Below are 18,892 nucleotides of genomic sequence, written 5' to 3' on the forward strand. Positions count from 1 at the left end.
GTAGTTGTCATGGGTGACTTTAACTTTCCAAATATTGATTGGAACCTCTGTAGGTCGAACAGTTTGGATGGGGCAGTTTTTGTACAGAGTGTACAGGAGGGTTTCCTGACACAATATGTGGATAGGCTGACAAGAGAGGTGGCCACATTGGATTTGGTACTGGATAATGAACCGGGCTAAGTGTTAGATTTGTTTGTGGGAGAGCACTTTTGAGATAGTGACCACAATTCAATGTCTTTCACTATTGCAATGGAGAGGGATAGGGCCATATGGCAGGGCAAGGTTTATAATTGGGGGAGGGGTAATTATGATGCGATTAGGCAAGGATTAGGGAGCATAAAATGGGAACAGAAACTGTCAGGGAAAGGCACAAATGAAAAGTGGAGCTTGTTCAAGGAACAAATACTGTGTGTCCTTGATAGGCATGTCCCTGTCAAGCAGGGAGGAAATGGCCGTGTGAGGGAACCATGGTTCACAAAAGAGGTAGAACGTCTTGTCAAGAGGAAAAAGGAAGAGTATGTAAGGATGAGAAAACAAGGTTCAGTAGGGTCGCTTGAGGGTTACAAGGTAGCAAGGAATGAGTTGAAAAAAGGGCTTAGGAGAGCTAAAAGGGTGCATGAGAAGTCCTTGGTGGGTCGGATCAAGGAAAACCCCAAGGAAATAAAAGAATGACCAGGGTGAGGGTAGGGCCGGTCAAGGACAGTAGTGGGAACTTGTGCATGGAGTCAGAAGAAATAGGAGAGGCGTTGAATGAATACTTTTCTTCAGTGTTCACAAAGGAGAGGGGCCATGTGTTTGAGGATGAGAGTGTGATTTAGGCGGGTAGGCTGGAGGAGGTAGATGTTCTGAGGAAGGATGTATTAGCAATTTTGAAAAACCTGAGGGTCGACAAGTCCCCTGGGCCAGATGGGATATATCCAAGGATTCTTTGGGAGGCAAGGGATGAGATTGCAGAGCCTTTGGCTTTGATCTTTGAGTCCTCGCTGTCCACGGGGATAGTGCCAGAGCACTGGAGAATGGCGAATGTTGTTCCTCTGTTCAAGAAAGGGAATAGGAATGACCCTGGTAATTATAGGCCAGTTAGTCTTACTTCGGTGGTTGGTAAGATAATGGAAAAGGTCCTGAAGGATAGGATTTATGACCATTTGGAAAGATGCAGCTTAATCCGGGATAGTCAACACGGATTTGTGAAGGGTAGGTCTTGCCTCACAAATTTGATTGAATTCTTTGAGGAGGTAACTAAGTGTGTCGATGAAGGTAGAGCAGTTGATGTCGTATACATGGATTTTAGCAAGGCGTTTGATAAGGTTCCCCATGGTCGGCTCATGAAGAAAGTAAGGAGGTGGGGGATAGAGGGAAATTTGGCCAATTGGATAAGTAACTGGCTATCACATAGAAGACAGAGGGTGATAGTGGATGGAAAATTTTCAGACTGGAGACCAGTTACCAGCGGTGTACCACAGGGATCAGTGCTGGGTCCTCTGCTATTTGTGATTTTTATCAATGACTTGGAGGAGGGGACTGAAGAAGGGTGGGTCAGCAAATTTGCTGATGACACCAAGATTGGTGGAGTAGTGGATGAGGTGGAGGACTGTTGTAGGCTGCAAAGAGACATTGATTAGATGCAGAGCTGGGCCGAAAAATGGCAGATGGAGTTTAACCCTGATAAGTGCGAGGTGATTCATTTTGGTAGAAAAAATTTGAATGCAGATTACAGGGTCAACGGCAGGGTTCTGAGGAATGTGGAGGAACAGAGAGATCTTGGGGTTCATGTCCACAGATCTCTGAAGGTTGCCACTCAAGTAGATAGAGCCGTGAAGAAGGTTTATAGTGTGTTAGCGTTTATTAACAGGGGGCTTGAGTATAAGAGCCGCGGGGTTATGCTGCAACTATACATGACCCTGGTGAGACCACATTTGGAGTATTGTGTGCAGTTCTGGTCACCTCATTATAGGGAAGGATGTGGAAGCATTGGAAAGGGTGCAAAGGAGATTTATCAGGATACTGCCTGGTTTGCAGGTTAGGTCTTATAAGGAAAGGTTGAGGGAGCTAGGGCTTTTCTCTTTGGAGCAGAGGTGGATGAGAGGCGACTGAATAGAGGTTTAAGATAATGAGGGGGATAGATAGAGACATTCAGAGACCATTTCCTTGGGTGGACGTAGCTGTTATAAGGGGGCATAACTATAAGATTCAGGGTGGGAGATATAGGAGGGATGTCCGAGGTAGGTTATTTACTCAGAGATTGGTTAGTGTGTGGAATGGACTGCCTGCTGTGATAGTGGAGTCGGACACTTTAGGAACTTTCAAGCGGTTATTGGATAGGCACACGGAGCACACCAGAATGACAGGGAGTGGGATAGCTTGATCTTGGTTTCGGACAATGCTCGGCACAACATCGAGGGCCGAAGGGCCTGTTCTGTGCTGTACGGTTCGATGTTCTATGTACTTTGGTGAACACAAAATTCACCAGAACAGATCAAAATATATCTTGTACGGCAGATAAATAATAACTGATGTTCACTTCCAAAATGTAGCTACATAAACTCACCAAATATTTTGGGCACGATTTAATTTTTTTTAAAAGTCCGCTCTGGGTGGGATTAGCAGGTCGTTCCCAGCGCTGCTATCAAACAACACTCTGCTTCGTTTCCGTGCCCCAGTGGTGAACATCCCCCCATCCTTGTGGGATATATTGGCCACATCGCACGCTGGCTGTGGCGTGACGCGGCCGTTAGATTTTGCCCTCAATTTTTCAATCCCTTTTTCAGAGCACTAAACCAAAATACTGCAATCAGAAATAAAAGCAAAGTAAGCTGCCACAGCAGGACTGGCAGCATGAGTGGAGAGTCCGGAGTTATGTTTGAAGTCAAAGACCTTACATCTGAATTGGGAAATATTAAAGAGGCATTGGGTTTCAAGTAAGTGAAAGGAGAGGAGGGTAGAAAAAAGAAAAAGCCAAGTTGTGATATGGTACAAGACAGGAGAGATTAAATGACAAAGCTGTGATGGTGCAGGCTCAAAGAAAGTGGTAATGGGACAAGAAAAGAAACAAAAGATGCGTCGAGAGGAGGTGCAAAAGTCAGCATCATGAACAGCTGTCATCCTAAAAAAAAAACGAGAAAAAACAAAACTGAATAAAGCAAAAAGAAACAAAATGGAGCAGAGTTTATGATCTGAAATTAGTGAACTCAATGTTAAACCCAGAATGCTGTAGAGCTGCCTAAGCAAAGGATGAGGTGCATTGCTTGAGCTATCACTGAGCTTCAATGAAACACAACAGAAGGTCAAAGACAGAGGGGTTAGCATGAGAACAAGATGGAGAATTATAAGAACAGCTTTGGGCTACCCTACCCTTGTGGACTGAAAGGAAATGTTGTGAAAATCGGTCGCCCTATCTGCATTAAATCTGCCCAGTGCCCAGGATGCGGCATCATGTGTAGCAAGTACAAAAATAGGGGAACAGTAGCATAGTGGTAACGTTAGTGAACGAGTTATCCAAAGACCAGTGACTAATGCTGTGCAATTGAAATTCCACCATGGCAGTGGGGAAACTAAAATTCAATTAATTAAGAAATCTGTAATAAAACGCTGGTCTCAGAAATGATGGCCATGAAACTACCAGATTGTAGAAAAAGCTCATCTGGTTCACTAATGTCCTTTAAGATGAAAATGTGCTGTCCTTATTCGGTTGGGCGCACATGTGATCCCAGACACTCAGCAACATGGTTGACTTTTAAACACTCTCTCAAATGGCCTAACAAGCCACTCAATTGTTTTTTTTAAATTTAGGGTACCTAATTATTTTTTTCCAATTAAGGGCAATTTAGCATGGTCAATCCACCTAACCTGCACATCAGTGGGTTGTGGGGGTGAGACCCACGCAGACACGGGGAGAATGTGCAAACTCCACCCGGACAGTGATCCGGGGCTGGGATCGAACCTGGGTCATCAGCGCCGTGAGGCAGCAGTGCTAACCACTAGGCCACCCTCACTCAATTGCACCAAACTATAACAAAAGTCGTATAAGAATAAACAAGATGAACCATCCAGCACCAACAACCTATGCACCAGGAAAAACAAAAGCACAATCAGCTCAGCCAACCCTGCATTGACCTTCTGATTAACATTTGGGGACTTGTGCCAAACATAGGAGAACAGTCCCACAGCCTAGTCACACTCCCATACTTATAGTCATACTCAGCAAATCATAATCTACAGCCAATATCTAAGACACACAATGTCTACACACACACGACTGTGTGGCAAAATTTGGCTCCAACTCCATCTACAAGTTTGCAGATGACACGACTGTCGTGGGTCGGATCTCGAACAACGATGAGTCAGAGTACAGGAGGGAGTTAGAGAACCTAGTGGAGTGGTGTAACGGCAACAATCTCTTCCTCAATGTCAGCAAAACTAAAGAGCTGGTCATTGACTCCAGGAAGCAAAGTATCGTACACGCCCCTGCCTGCATCAACGGTGCCGAGATGGAGATGGTTGACAGCTTCAAATTTCTAGACGTACACATCACCAACAATCTGCCCTGGTCCACCCATGTCGACGCTACGACCAAGAAAGCATTACAGTGCCTATACTTTCTCAGGGACTAAGGATATTCGGCATGTCCACATTTACTCTTACCAACTTTTACAGATGCACCGTAAAAAGCATCCTATCTAGCTGCATCACAGCCTGGTATGGCAACTGCTCGGCCCAAGACCGTAAGAAACTACAGAGAGTCATGAACATAGCCCAGTCCATCACGTGAACCTGCCTCCCATCCATAGACTCTGTCTACAGCTCCCGCTGTCTTGGGAAAGCGGGCAGCATAATTAAAGGCACCTCCCATCTGGCTTATTCATTCTTTGAACTTCTTCCATCGGGCAGGAGATTCAAAAGTCTGAGAGCATGCACTAACAGTTTCAAAAACTGCTCCTTCCCCACTGTTAACAGACTCCTGAATGGCCCTCTTATGGACTGATCTGACTCTTCACACAGCTTTACTGAGTAGTACTGCACTCCTGTATGCTTCACCCGATGCCTGTGTCTATGTATTTACATTGCGTATTTACGTATGTTCCATGTTTTGTTTTCATGTATGGAACGATCTGTCTGGATTGCACACACAACAATATTTTTCATTGTGCCTCGATACACATGACAATACCAAATCCAATCCAATCCAGAAAGGAAACCTCCTGCTGCTTACCACTGTCCGTCTTCCCACAACAGATGAAACAGTGCTCCTCAATTTTGAACACCACTTGGAAAAAGCACTCAGAGTAGCAAGGGAACACAAAGTATTCTAGGTAGGAGATTTCAATGTCCAACACCACGTTTGACACAGTAGCACCACTATTTCGTCCTGAAGGACATACCTGGCAGTCCAAGTCTGTGGTCGGTATGAGGGGAAACAGCTTGATAATGTCTCCACCATTCTCTACCTGTTGCAGTTCCAACTGTGCATGAAACATTGGTTGAAGCCATTGTGAAGAACAAGTGAAATGGGATAGATTGAGAACAGATCTAGCAATTCAAAACTGGGCACCCATGAGGTTCTATCGGCCATCAGCAGCAGGAGAATTGTATTCAACCTCAATCCGTAACCTCATGTCCTGCATATCCCTTACTCAAGCATCATTATTGTCCAAAGTGACCAACCGTAGGTCAATGAGGTATGTAGGAGACATGCCAGGAGCAGCACAAAACATACTCAAAAGGAGTGTGCAAAGCTGGTGAAGTTAACACATGCCAAGCAGTGAAAGCAGCATGTAATAGACAGCCACAGAACCAACAGATAAGACCAAAGCTCTGCTGTCTTGTCACACTGACTCGTGAAAGGTAATGGACAATTAAGCAACTAACTGGTGGAGGTGGCTCCACAAATATCCCCAGCCACAAATAAACCCAGCCTAGTTCGCCAGTGCAAGACAAGATGGATGCATTTGCAACAATCTTCTGCAGAAGTGTCGAATGGATAATCCCAAGGTCCCCACCAACACAGATTCCAGTCTTCAGCCAATTCTCTTCATTATGTAATCTCAAGAAATGTCTGAAAGCACTGGATATAACAAAGCCAATGGATCCTGACAACATCCCGACAGTAGTACTGAAGACTTGTGCGCTAGCATCTTACCGGCAATGTGGAAAATTAGCCAGCTATGCCCTGTACACAAAAAGCAAGCCAAATCCAATTCTGCCAATTATCACCCCATCAGTAGTGATGGAAGGTGTTGTCAACAGTGCTATCAAGCGGCACTTACACAGCAACAACCTGATAACTTGATGCTCAGTTTGGGTCCACCTTTCTGATAAAATACTGGTTAAAGGGATATGGGAAACAAGTAGGGAGGTGGATTTGAGACCAGGAAGAGATCAGTCATGGTCTGATTGAATGATGGAGCAGGCTCGAGGGGCTGAATTGTCTATTCCTGCTCCTAATTCCTATGTTCCTGAGGCCGCTCAGCTCCAGACCTCGTTACAACCTTGGCCCAAAGTTGTACAATACTGTTGAATTCAAAGTGAGGTGACGGTCACTCCTCTTGATAGCAAGGCACAATTTGACCAAGTGCGGCATCAAGGAGCCTTAGCAAAATTAAATTCAATAGGATTTTGGAGGGAAAACGCTCCTCTGGTTGGAGTCAAATCTAGAACAAAAGATGGTTGCGGTTGTTGAGGGACAATCATCCCAGCTCCAGAACATAATTGAGTTGTTCCTCAGAGTGGTGTCCTGGGTCAACCATCTTCAGCTGCTTCATCAACGACCTTCTCTAAATCTAAGGTTAGAAGTGAAGATATTTGCTGATGATTGCAGGGTTCAGTACCATAACCGTCTGCTTTTAACCATAGATGCCCATTTTTCGATATCTCTATCCTCCACCAGGATACTATGCCAGTTCCCCACTTCCCCACTGAATAAAGGCCCAACCAGTCACCACCACCCTCCTCTGCCAGGTTAAACAGGTTCTCACATTGAACAACTTCTTCTTTAGCACATCTCATTTCCTCCAAATAAAAAGGTGTCCCTGTGGGAAACCACATGGGTCCAAGCTATGCCTGCTTTTTGTGAAATATGTAGAACATTCTTTGATCTAGTACTACTGAGGTCCTCTCCCTCACAATCGCCATTGGGCCAGGAAAATGGTCATCAGGGCTGTTTCTTGCTCTCGCCTTGAACTGTAAAATCTCATCAACTTAGCTTTCAATTTCCAACCTGTCTTCACATGGTCCATTTCTGCCTCCTATCTCGTTACCTGTCTGTCTCAGGGTATCAACCAATATTCATTACAAGTCCAATGGCTGTCACCGCTACCTTCCCATTAGGGCACTATTCCATCTCCCAATTTTCCTATTTCATGTTCCAATGTTAACTTTCCACACTTGTCCCTTTGTCCTGAATAGACGAGTCCCCTCACCATGCTTGAAAGGGCCCCAGATGTTGTGCGTTTCATTTCCTACACTATTGTTCTTACTCCTTTTCCTCCCTCCCAGAACCATGGCAGGGTCCCCTTTGTCCTCATCTCCAAACCCACCAGTCTTCACATTCTAATCATCCGCAATGTCTGCCACCTGCAGCATGATGCCATGGCAAAACACATCTTCCCCTCCGCAACAAAGTGGTCCAATCCTCAGTCACGCCTGACACCACTTCCCCTTCCCAGCACCTTTCCATCCAAGTGCTGGAGATGCAACACCTGCCCTTTTATCCCCACCCTTGTCACCATCAGAAGCACCAAAAACCCTTTCTGGGTGAAACAGCAATTTACTAATCCTGCTTTTAATTTTGAATATTGTATTCACTGCTCAGGATGTTGTCTGCTCTACACTGAGAAGGACAAATTCAGAATGATTTGACCTAGACTGATTTGCGAAACATTTTTTGTTCAGTCTCCATTCTATCTGCAAGCATGACCGTGGGTTTTCAGGACCCTTCAATTTCATTGTCCACCCCATTCCCAATCCAAACTCTCAGTCCTCAGCATCCTGTAATGTTACAACTAAATTCGAAGTAAATATGATAACATTTCACCTTTTGATGGTACTTTTTGGTCTTCCAGACTGAAACTGCGGAGTACAACCATTTCAGACATTAATCTCTGCCTGCAAATTTGTAGCTTTTTGATTGTTCCCTTTTCTTCTAAATTTTATTGTTGCTTTCAAATGGCGAAGTGTTCACACTTCTGCCATTCACGCTTCCTCCAGACGTATCTTTTTTTTCTCTACTTGCCCCATTACCACTACCTTTGCCCTTGCACCATGAACACATTTGTCATTTAATCTTTCTAGCTTTCCACCCTATCACAGACCTTCCCTTTCTTCATTCTCTGACCGCCCCCACCTTTCACTTGCTTAAAACCTATTACATCTCTGACCTTTCAGCAAAACCGGGAAAGATCATCGACCTGAAATGTTAACTGTTTCAATTTTCAAAGCAGGGAGTTTAGGCCATTTTTCTTGATAATCTTCCAATGAATGCTTTCTGCAGAAGTTGGGTACTTGACATCAGACTTAGCAAAAAGAACTGATAAAAGACGGAATGACCAAGTGTTTATCTTTTTATATACACGGGTCACTACCTTGGCATATCAGCAGTCACTTTTTTAATGATCAGAGAATTGTAATGTGAAATGCAGAGAAGTGTAATGTGAAATGCGGAAAATTGTGATGTGAAATGCTGAATGTATTCTTATAGTTAAACAACTGATTGATCACGGCATAACATTCTGTGACAAATCTCGGATTTTCACCCTGCTGTATAAATCTCCCTGGTCAGTTTTTCTACTTACTGCCACTTCAAATTTAACAAAGTAAATACATTAAAGCTGACGTTCTGCCACCTTCAACCTGACAAAATGTGAAAGAGTTTTCCACCTGGAAACATGGTCACAATCTCCTCTTGCTAGCAGTGCCAATACCAATTTGATTTTAAACAATATCAGTGACCTGAATGCTTGCAGACAGTATGGGAAGTTGTTAGAGTGATGTGCTGTTGTAGCCAACAGCCAGAAATGTCCTTTGACTGTCCAGCAGCACTGAGGCAGCAGGGTAGGAATATTAAATGTTACCTTGCTTGAACCTCAGAGCAGCACATGTACAATGTCAGACAGCCAGCAGGCGGGAAGGTGCCGTGCTGCTCTGGTCCTTGCCTAGAATCTTCCTTTCACTTTTTTGTCCTGAAGTACATAGAACATACAGTGCAGGAGGCCATTCGGCCCATCGAGTCTGCACCGACCCACTTAAGCCCTCATTTCCACCTTATCCCCGTAACCCAATAACCCCTCCTAACCTTTTTGGACACTAGTGGCAATTTAGCATGGCCAATCCACCTAACCTGCACGTCTTTGGACTGTGGGAGGAAACCGGGGCACCCGGAGGAAACTCACGCAGACACGGGGAGAACGTGCAGACTCCACACAGATAGTGACCCAGCAGGGAATAGAACCTGGGACCCTAGTGCTGTGAAGCCACAGTGCTAACCACTTGTGCTACCGTGCTGCCCAAAGTAACCTCTCATTGTATTTAAATTTATTGTGAAAACCTTCTCATTATTTTCAAATAAGAACAATTTCACTATATTTCATCAGGGAAATGTAGAAGTCAATTGTTGGCATAAGATTTTCCAAAGGCATTAATATACAGGAAGTATGCACCATACACAAAACCTTTTAATGGATTAGAAAGCTAAGTGCATCGCTTTTTGTGTTGTTTGTGGGAAGTTCACACTAAAAGTTAAATATTTTCCACTGACTAGAATTTAACCCAGATAGCCACTTCCCTGAAGCTACAGCGCTATCTCTTATCTTTGAAGACTTGCTTTGCTACCATCACATTCAGAGGTTAGATTATCCAAAGGAAGCTATGCAGGATTGAAAAATTTCTGCCCGTTCAATTCTGGAGATGTCATCCTTGTCCAATGGAGTGAAATTTGGAAAAACAGTGGATGACTTGTACTTGAGGATACTTTGTACTGTCAATTGGTCTTTTATGAAGTATCGAAGATTAGCAAACAGATGAAAATGGTAAAGATTCTTATTCCATTCTGTTGGCATCCTGGTGTGTAAAGCAGGGTAAGCATTTTTCAAATGACAATCACACAGAGCAGGGGAGTTCAAACTGTGCTGAGCTGGTTGAGGCAGTTATCCTTGCCATTACTGCGAAGAGGCAATAGGCCAGTGGACCAGCTTCTGGCCACTGTCCAAGGACTCCTGCAGCAGATGTATTATGTACATCAGTATGATGACGACAAGATCAGGCTTGGCCATAATGAGGCCCCCCCATAGCTGAATAGCCCAACAACACTTGTCAGTTGCAATGTTAGTGAGCAGAAGTAATCGAGCTTGAAGTTCCCCTAAGAACAGGTTTATCTGAGGAGTTACAAATCGTGACTTTGAGTTTTCTTTTTAAATTCCCCAGCATTTTCTCCACACAAGGTGTTCAGGAAAGCTTCCTTTCTCATATGGCTCAGCTACATCAACACAATTAGTAAATTAGTAGCAATAAGATATATAAAGGCAATAAATTGCACTCCATATTGTGAAATCTCATATCCTGAAACAATGGAGAAGTACTACTTTCCCTCAAGACCTATTTGTACGAACACTGTTATCAGCTTGATCGTGGATATAAATAATTGATTTGGACATTAATGGTTGGTTGGTTTACATGCTCCAACTTAATTTGAGATGCAAGTGGTGGATCTTTGTACGGTCAAAACATTCATGCTATTCATTAGCATGATTGACTATACATAATCAAAACATAAGGTTACTTCAATGTCCAGCAGAGGGCAGTAGAGCAGAGCTTCTGATTGGTTGTTGCAGGGTAAATTTGCATACGTGCATTGTGGTCACTGTAACTTGAAGGTGGTTTGTGGAGGAGCTGTTGTCAAGTGATACTTAAACCCGAAACACTTCTTCAGTGTTTTCCTCCTTACCCCCTCCTCTAACCAAAAAAAAACAACCACTGTAAGGATCCCAGCCGAGAGGAAGGCTCGAGGGCAGGTAGAAATAGAAAGAAGTTGAACCGTGACGTCACAGCCTGCAGGTAAGTGATTGGCTGATGACTGGTAAGTAGTTTTTCTTTTCCCTGAGGTGTTATCGTGCGGGGCGCAGTGGTTGCTGAGTGAGTGCTTGCTGAGAAGGGGAGTAAATTTTTAAAAACCTTACTGTAGGGAGTTTCCAGCTAAATCCAGTCGGAGTGAGGACAGAGTGACTGCTGGGTAAGTAGTAAAGATTTAAATTGTTTGCGCAGGCCCATAACAGCTGATTGCAGTTTTCGTGTGGGGTGCAGTGGCTGCTGGTTAAGTGTTTTATTTTTTACTTGTATTTAAGTTGGGCAGTTTCTAAACCCTAGACACTACACTTGTAGTGTCCCCCACCTAAGGGGTAGAGTGAATAACAGGTAAGCTCTTTCTTTTTTTTTTATCTAGAGGGGATGGCAGGGAAGGTAGTGCAATGTTCCTCCTACAGAATGTTTGAGGTAAGGGACGCCATCAGTGTCCTGCTGATTTCACCTGTGGGAAGTGCACCCATCTCCAGCTCCTCAGAAACCGCGTTAGGGAACTGGAGCTAGAGCTGGATGAACTTCGGATCATTCGGGAGGTGGTTATAGATAGAAGCTTCAAGGATGTAGTTACTCCAAAGAATAAAGATAGATGGGTGACGGTGAGAGAGGCTGGGAGGAAACAGTCAGTACAGGGATCCCGTGGTCGTTCCCCTTAGTAACAAGTATACCGCTTTGGATACTTTTGGGGGGTACGACTTACCAGGGGTAAGCCATGGGGTACAGGTCTCTGGCATAGAGTCTGTCCCTGTTGCTCAGAAGGGAAGGGGGAGAGGAGTAGAGCATTAGTCATTGGAGAGTCCATAGTTAGGGGGATAGATAGGAGATTCTGTGAGAACGAGAGACACTCGTGGTTGGTGTGTTGCCTCCCAGGTGTCAGGGTCCGTGATGTCTCGGATCATATTTTCGGGATCCTTAATGGGGAGGGGGAGCAGTCCCAAGTCGTGGTCCACAAAGGTACCAACGACATTGGTAGGAAAAGGGATAGGGATGTAAGGCAGGAATTCAGGGAGCTAGGGTGGAAACTTAGATCTAGGACAAACAGAGTTATTATCTCTGGGTTGTTATCCGTGCCACGTGCTAGCAAGACGAGGAATAGGGAGAAAGAGCAGTTGAACACGTGGCTACAGGGATAGTGCAGGAGGGAGGGTTTCAGATCTTTGGATAATTGGGGCTCATTCTGGGATCGGTGGGACCTCTACAAACAGGATGGTCTACACCTGGACCAGAGGGGTACCAATATCTTGGAGGGGAAATTTGCTAATGCTCTTCAGAAGGGTTTAAACTAGTTCAGCAGGGGATTGGGAACTTGAATTGTAGCTCCAGTATATAGGAGGTTGAGAGTAGTGAGGTCGTGAGTAAGGTTTCAAAGTTGCAGGAGTGTACCGGCAGGCAGGAAGGTGGTTTAAAGTGTGTCTTCTTCAATGCCAGGAGCATCCGGAAAAAGGTCGGTGAACTTGCGGCATGGGTTGGTCCCTGGGACTTCCTTGTTGTGGCCATTTCGGAGACATGGATAGAGCAGGGACAGGAATGGTTGTTGCAGGTGCCGGGGTTTAGATATTTCAGTAAGCTCAGGGAAGGTGGTAAAAGAGGGGGAGGGATGGCATTGTTAGTCAAGGACAGTATTACGGTGGCAGAAAGGACGTTTGATGAGGACTCGTCTACTGAGGTAGTATGGGCTGAGGTTAGAAATAGGAAAGGAGAGGTCACACTGTTAGGGATTTTCTATAGGCCTCCGAAAAGTTCCAGAGATGTAGAGGAAAGGATTGCAAAGATGATTCTGGATAGGAGCGAAAGCAACAGTGTAGTTGTTATGGGGAACTTTAACTTTCCAAATATTGACTGGAAACGCTATAGTTCGAGTACTTTAGATGGGTCCGTTTATGTCCAATGTGTGCAGGAGGGTTTCCTGACACAGTATGTAGATAGGCCAACGAGAGGTGGTGCCGTATTGGATTTGGTACTGGGTAATGAACCAGGACAGGTGTTCGATTTGGAGGTAGGTGAGCACTTTGGCAATAGTGACCACAATTCGATTACGTTTACTTTAGTGATGGAAAGGGATAGGTATATACCGCAGGGCAAGAGTTATATCTGGGGGAAAGGCAATTATGATGCGATGAGGCAAGACTTAGGATGCATCGGATGGAGAGGAAAACTGCAGGGGATGGGTACAATGGAAATATGGAGCTTGTTCAAGGAACAGCTACTGCGTGTTCTTGATAAGTATGTACCTGTCAGGCAGGGAGGAAGTGGTCGAGCGAGGGAACCGTGGTTTACTAAAGCAGTCGGAGAACTTGTCAAGTGGAAGAAGGAGGCTTATGTAAAGATGAGACATGAAGGTTCGGTTAGGGCGCTCGAGAGTTACATGTTAGCTTGGAAGGACTTAAAGAGAGAGCTAAGAAGAGCCAGGAGGGGACATGAGAAGTCTTTGGCAGGTAGAATCAAGGATAACCCTAAAGCTTTCTATAGATATGTCTGGAATAAAAGAATGACTAGGGTAAGAGTAGGGCTAGGCAAGGCCAGTTGTGGGAAGTTGTGCGTGGAGTTCGAGGAGATAGGAGAGGTGCTAAATCAATATTTTTCGTCAGTATTCACACAGGAAAAAGACAATGTTGTCGAGGAGAATACTGAGATTCAGGCTACTAGACTAGAAGGGCTTGAGGTTCATAAGGAGGAGGTGTTAGCAATTCTGGAAAGTGTGAAAATAGATAAGTCCCCTGGGCCGGATGGGATATAGCCTAGGATTCTCTGGGAAGCTAGGGAGGAGATTGCTGAGCCTTTGGCTTTGATCTTTAAGTCATCTTTTTCTACGGGAATAGTGCCAGAAGACTGGAGGATAGCAAATGTTGTCCCCTTGTTCAAGAAGGGGAGTAGAGACAACCCTGGTAACTATAGACCTGTGAGCCTTACTTCAAAGTCTTGGAAAGGTTTATAAGAGATAGGATGTATAATCATTTGGAAAGGAATAATTTGATTACAGATAGTCAACACGGTTTTGTGATGGGTAGGTCGTCCCTCACAAACCCTATTGAGTTCTTTGAGAAGGGGACCAAACAGGTGGATGAGGGTAAAGCAGTTGATGTAGTGTATATGGATTTCAGTCAAGCGTTTGTAAGGTTCTCCACCGTAGGCTACTGCAGAAAATATGGAGGCATGGGATTCAGGGTGATTTAGCAGTTTGGATCAGAAATTGGCTAGCTGGAAGAAGACAAAGGGTGGTGGTTGATGGGAAATGTTCAGACTGGAGTCCAGTTACTGGTGGTGTACCACAAGGATCTGTTTTGGGGCCACTGCTGTTTGTCATTTTTATAAATGACCTGGAGGAGGGCGTAGAAGGATGGGTGAGTAAATTTGCAGATGACACTAAAGTCGGGAGTTGTGGACAGTGCAGAAGGATGTTCCAAGTTACAGAGGGACATAGATAAGCTGCAGCCTGGGCTGAGAGGTGGCAAATGGAGTTTAATGCAGAAAAGTGTGAGGTGATTCATTTTGGAAGGAATACCAGGAAGACAAGAATACTGGGGTAATGGTAAGATTCTTGGTAGTGTGGATGAGCAGAGAGATCTAGGTGTCCATGTACATAGATCCCTTAAAGTTGCCACCCAGTTTGAGAGGGTTGTTAAGAAGGCGTACGGTGTGTTAGCTTTTATTGGTAGAGGGATTGAGTTTCGGAGCCACGAGGTCATGTTGCAGCTGTACAAAACTCTGGTGCGGCCGCATTTGGAGTATTGCGTGCAATTCTGGTCGCCGCAGTATAGGGAGGACGTAGAAGCATTGGAAAGGGTGCAGAGGAGATTTACCAGAATGTTGCCTGGTATGGAGGGACAATCTTATGAGGGAAGGCTGAGGGACTTGAGGCTGTTTTCGTTAGAGAGAAGAAGGTTAAGAGGTGACTTAATTGAGGCATACAAGATCATCAGAGGATTAGATAGGGTGGACACTGAGAGCCTTTTTCCTCGGATGGTGATGTCTAGCACGAGGGGACATAGCTTTAAATTGAGGGGAGACAGATATCGGACAGATGTCAGAGGTAGGTTCTTTACTCAGAGAGTAGAAGGGCGTGGAATGCCCTGCCTGCAACAGTAGTGGACTCGCCAACACTAAGGGCATTTAAATGGTCATTGGATAGACATATGGACGATAAGGGAATAGTGTAGATGGGCTTTAGAGTGGTTTCACAGGTCGGCGCAACATCGAGGGCCGAAGGCCTGTACTGCGCTGTAATGTTCTATGTTCTAATTTTTACAAAATGCTTTGCACAAAATATGCACTTGGGTTTTAAGTCTACTAGATAAACTAGAATATTTGTACTTGTAGATACATCCTTTAAATGGAGAAATAATAAACATCTTAGCATTTCACATCACCAAGTCAGAGACCATTTATGTTTGAAGAATTAAGGTGAGCATGGAAAGTTAACGAAAAACATGGGCCGGGATTCTCCGAGCCGGCGCCGGGTCGGAGAATCGGTGGTCACGCTGGAAATTCCCGCCACGCTGCTCCATCGCCGGGACGCGATTCTCCGGCGACCGGAGAATCGGCGGCGCGGGGTCCGTTGATTCTCCGCGGTCGACCGGCTGGGTACCCGCCGAGTTCCGCCAGCGTGGTTCCAACCTGGTACCACCCAGGGAGCTCGGACCCGCGGCCGCGGTGGCCGTCCTTGTGGGGGGCGGGGGATCAGACTCCAGGGGGGGGGCTACCGATCGACGGGCGGGCGCGAGGGGGCCTACCTCCTTCCGCGCGGGCCCGCTGTGTGGCTCCGTTATGTTGCGCGGCGCCATCGCGGAAACAGCCGTCACGCGCATGCGCGGACTTGCACTGGCAGTGCAGGGCCACGTATCGGCGCCGGAGCTGCGTGCAGCACTCCGACGCCATGCTGGCCCCCTGTGAGCCACCGAATCGCTGGGCCAAGAGGCCCGTTGACGCCAGCGTGAAACACTCCGGTCTTTATGCCGACGTCAACACTTAGCCGAGATTTTGGAGAATCCCGGCCATGATATTCCAACACATGAAAGTTATTAATCCATTGCTTTGTCATTGTAAATACCTGCTGAAAACTGTCCCGCACGTGGCTTTGATCTTCGGGATGGCAAAACTCCACAATATCCTTTCCCAGTAGCTCCTGACAAGAAAAAAAGAATCAAAAGTATTTAAGTAAAGGGAATTAGATTATCATTCCCAGTGGCGAGTCAATCTTGCCGTGTACTGGGGTTAGTGTTGGAGCCCTATTCTGACTGGCTCCCTTCAAGCATGGCTGCTCACAGACAGACGGAATTAGCATATATAGTTACAGTCATCGAAATCCCATGGTATTGCTGACAATTTAAAAGAAAATATTTCCCTCTTCTGTGCACTGGTCTCTTGTTAATTTTATTTTAATTGTATGTTTAATTGCATTCAGACGGTGGGAATTAACCTGGGATTCACCTGTGCGCCCATATGTCAGAACAGACTGGAGTTGGTTGCTGATTTTGGATTTAAACCCAGATAACTACTTTCCTGAAGCTACAATACCATCTGATATCACTGAAGCATTGTATTTTCCACCATCAAATGCAGAGGTTAGATTATCAAAAGGAAGCTATGCAGGACTGGAAAGTAAATTCTGAGGCGCATGATATTTAATGGACCAGATTTTCAATACTGAGGTGGTCAGCTTGAGTCGGGGAATTTCCTGTCTTGGTTCAAAGGGCTCTGTTAGATCCAATTTTCATTCCAGGAGGTAGGGGCAGGATAGAGTTGGGCCTGTCAACCCCAGAAAGAGATCACAGGGAGCCACGGAGGTAGGGAAATACCAAGTTGTCAGTCCCTCGAGCCCTCACTTCTCACAATCTTACTGACCTCCCATGTCCCTCATCTATACCACTCCACGTCCATGCAAACTCATCTCTGCCACCAACACTCCCTGCTCCTTCATACATCCCATGCCACCTCCATGGTACTCTTAGAATCCCTACAGTGCGGAGGGAGGCATCGGGTCTGCACCGACCCTTTGAAGGAGGCCCATCGGGTCTGCACCGACCCTTTGAAGGAGGCCCATCGGGTCTGCACCGACCCTTTGAAGGAGGCCCATCGGGTCTGCACCGACCCTTTGAAGGAGGCCCATCGGGTCTGCACCGACCCTTTGAAGGAGGCCCATCGCATCTGCACCGACCCTTTGAAGGAGGCCCATCAAGTCTGCACCGACCCTTTGAAGGAGGCCCATCGGGTCTGCACCGACCCTTTGAAGGAGGCCCATCGGGTCTGCACCGACCCTTTGAAGGAGGCCCATCGGGTCTGCACCGACCCTTTGAAGGAGGCCCATCAAGTCTGCACCGACCCTTTGAAGGAGGCCCATCGGGTCTGCACCGACCCTTTGAAGGAGGCCCATCGGGTCTGCACCGACCCTTTGAAGGAGGCCCATCGGGTCTGCACCGACCCTTTGAAGGAGGCCCATCGGGTCTGCACCGACTCTTTGAAGGAGGCCCATCGGGTTTGCACCGACCCTTTGAAAGAGCACTCTATCGTGTCCACTCCTCCATCCACCCCATAAACCTCACCCCCATCCAGCGCGTAACCTAACTTGCATATCCCTGGACACTAAGGGGCAATTTAGCAAGGCCAATCCTTCCAACCCACACATCTTTGGACTGGGAGGAAACCGGAGTACAAAGAGGAAACCCATGCAGACATGGTGAGAACATGCAAACTCCACATAGACAGTGACCCAAGGCCGAAATTGAACCCAGGTCCCTGGCGCTATGAGGAATCAGTGCTAACCACTGGATCACCACCCATCTATTCCACCATCAGCAGACCTCAGGAATCATGTGGAGGTTAAAAAAAAAAACTTCTAACAACTTAATACAACTCTCACTCAAACACATTTAAAAATGAAAAAAAATTAATGAAACCCATTAAGCCTTTAAATCTCTAGTAGTTAGGCTGTTATAAATAACAAACACACATCTATACAGGTCTAGTTTAGCTCAGTGGGCTAGACAGCTGGCTTGTCATGCAGAACAAGGTCAGCAGCACGGGTTCAATTCCCGTACTGGCTGTGAGAAGTCCGAATTCTCCCTCTGTGTACCCGAACAGAAGCCGGAATGCGGCGACTAGGGGCTTTTCACAGTAACTTCATTGAAGCCTACTTGTGACAATAAAAGATTATCATTATTAGCCACAACAAGGACAACTAATCTTTTAATAGCTTATTTAAACTGCTAATCAAACTGTGAACTTAAAACCCCGGAGATAATTGTAGATTTTGAAACTCAGCGAAGCATTCAAAATGACAAAACACTAGCCCTTGGGAAATGTCAACAAAGATTTCTATTGAAACTGTGGAACAGATGGTCATTTTTTTCTAACCTATACATATGGCCTGTAAATCAAAGCAGTAGAGAGAGTAGTCTCTTTAACTCTCACTTACACCTGAAGCTTTTTCTTTCCTCAAGTCTAAGGAGCAAGGGATTTGGAAAACAATTCAGATCACAGCACAGACAGACCTTATCCATCTGTCTAGATTGTTTACGTCAACTCAATCAATTTGTGCTTCTCACACTGCAGGTTAAGGCCCTTGCAACCGCCAAAATGTGGCCAGTTTAAACTTAGCACCTAGTTTAAATGGCTTTGCGGAGTTTGGGTTTCCTGCCTGTGCAATTCATGCCCTTCACCCTGCTGTCAAAAACTGATCTGTCGAAAATGGTGGTGGGCCCCACCTGTCATTTTTAAAGGTTAGCGGAGTCTTCATGACTCTGAAGATCTGGTCCAAAGTGTCTCTTTGTAAATAAAAGCCTGTAATTGTCCAAAACAAGCCTCAGTTCCATTATTCGCTGCCTGATTGAGT

At 45.6% G+C, this 18,892-nt stretch overlaps 1 protein-coding gene across 8 annotated transcripts in view; it reads right to left on the reverse strand.

Annotated features, from left to right (window-relative positions):
• Positions 1 to 18,892, reverse strand: part of arnt2 (aryl-hydrocarbon receptor nuclear translocator 2) — a 503,807-nt gene that overhangs the window by 160,369 nt on the left and 324,546 nt on the right. For all 8 annotated transcript variants that reach the window (XM_072468767.1, XM_072468766.1, XM_072468765.1 and 5 more), the window contains one exon: positions 16,112 to 16,186. In XM_072468767.1, the coding sequence (XP_072324868.1) occupies positions 16,112 to 16,186 (75 nt within the window). The remainder of the gene's footprint in view (positions 1 to 16,111; positions 16,187 to 18,892) is intronic.

Source organism: Scyliorhinus torazame, chromosome 12 (assembly GCF_047496885.1).
Source record: "Scyliorhinus torazame isolate Kashiwa2021f chromosome 12, sScyTor2.1, whole genome shotgun sequence".
NCBI classification, from domain to species: Eukaryota; Metazoa; Chordata; class Chondrichthyes; order Carcharhiniformes; family Scyliorhinidae; genus Scyliorhinus; species Scyliorhinus torazame.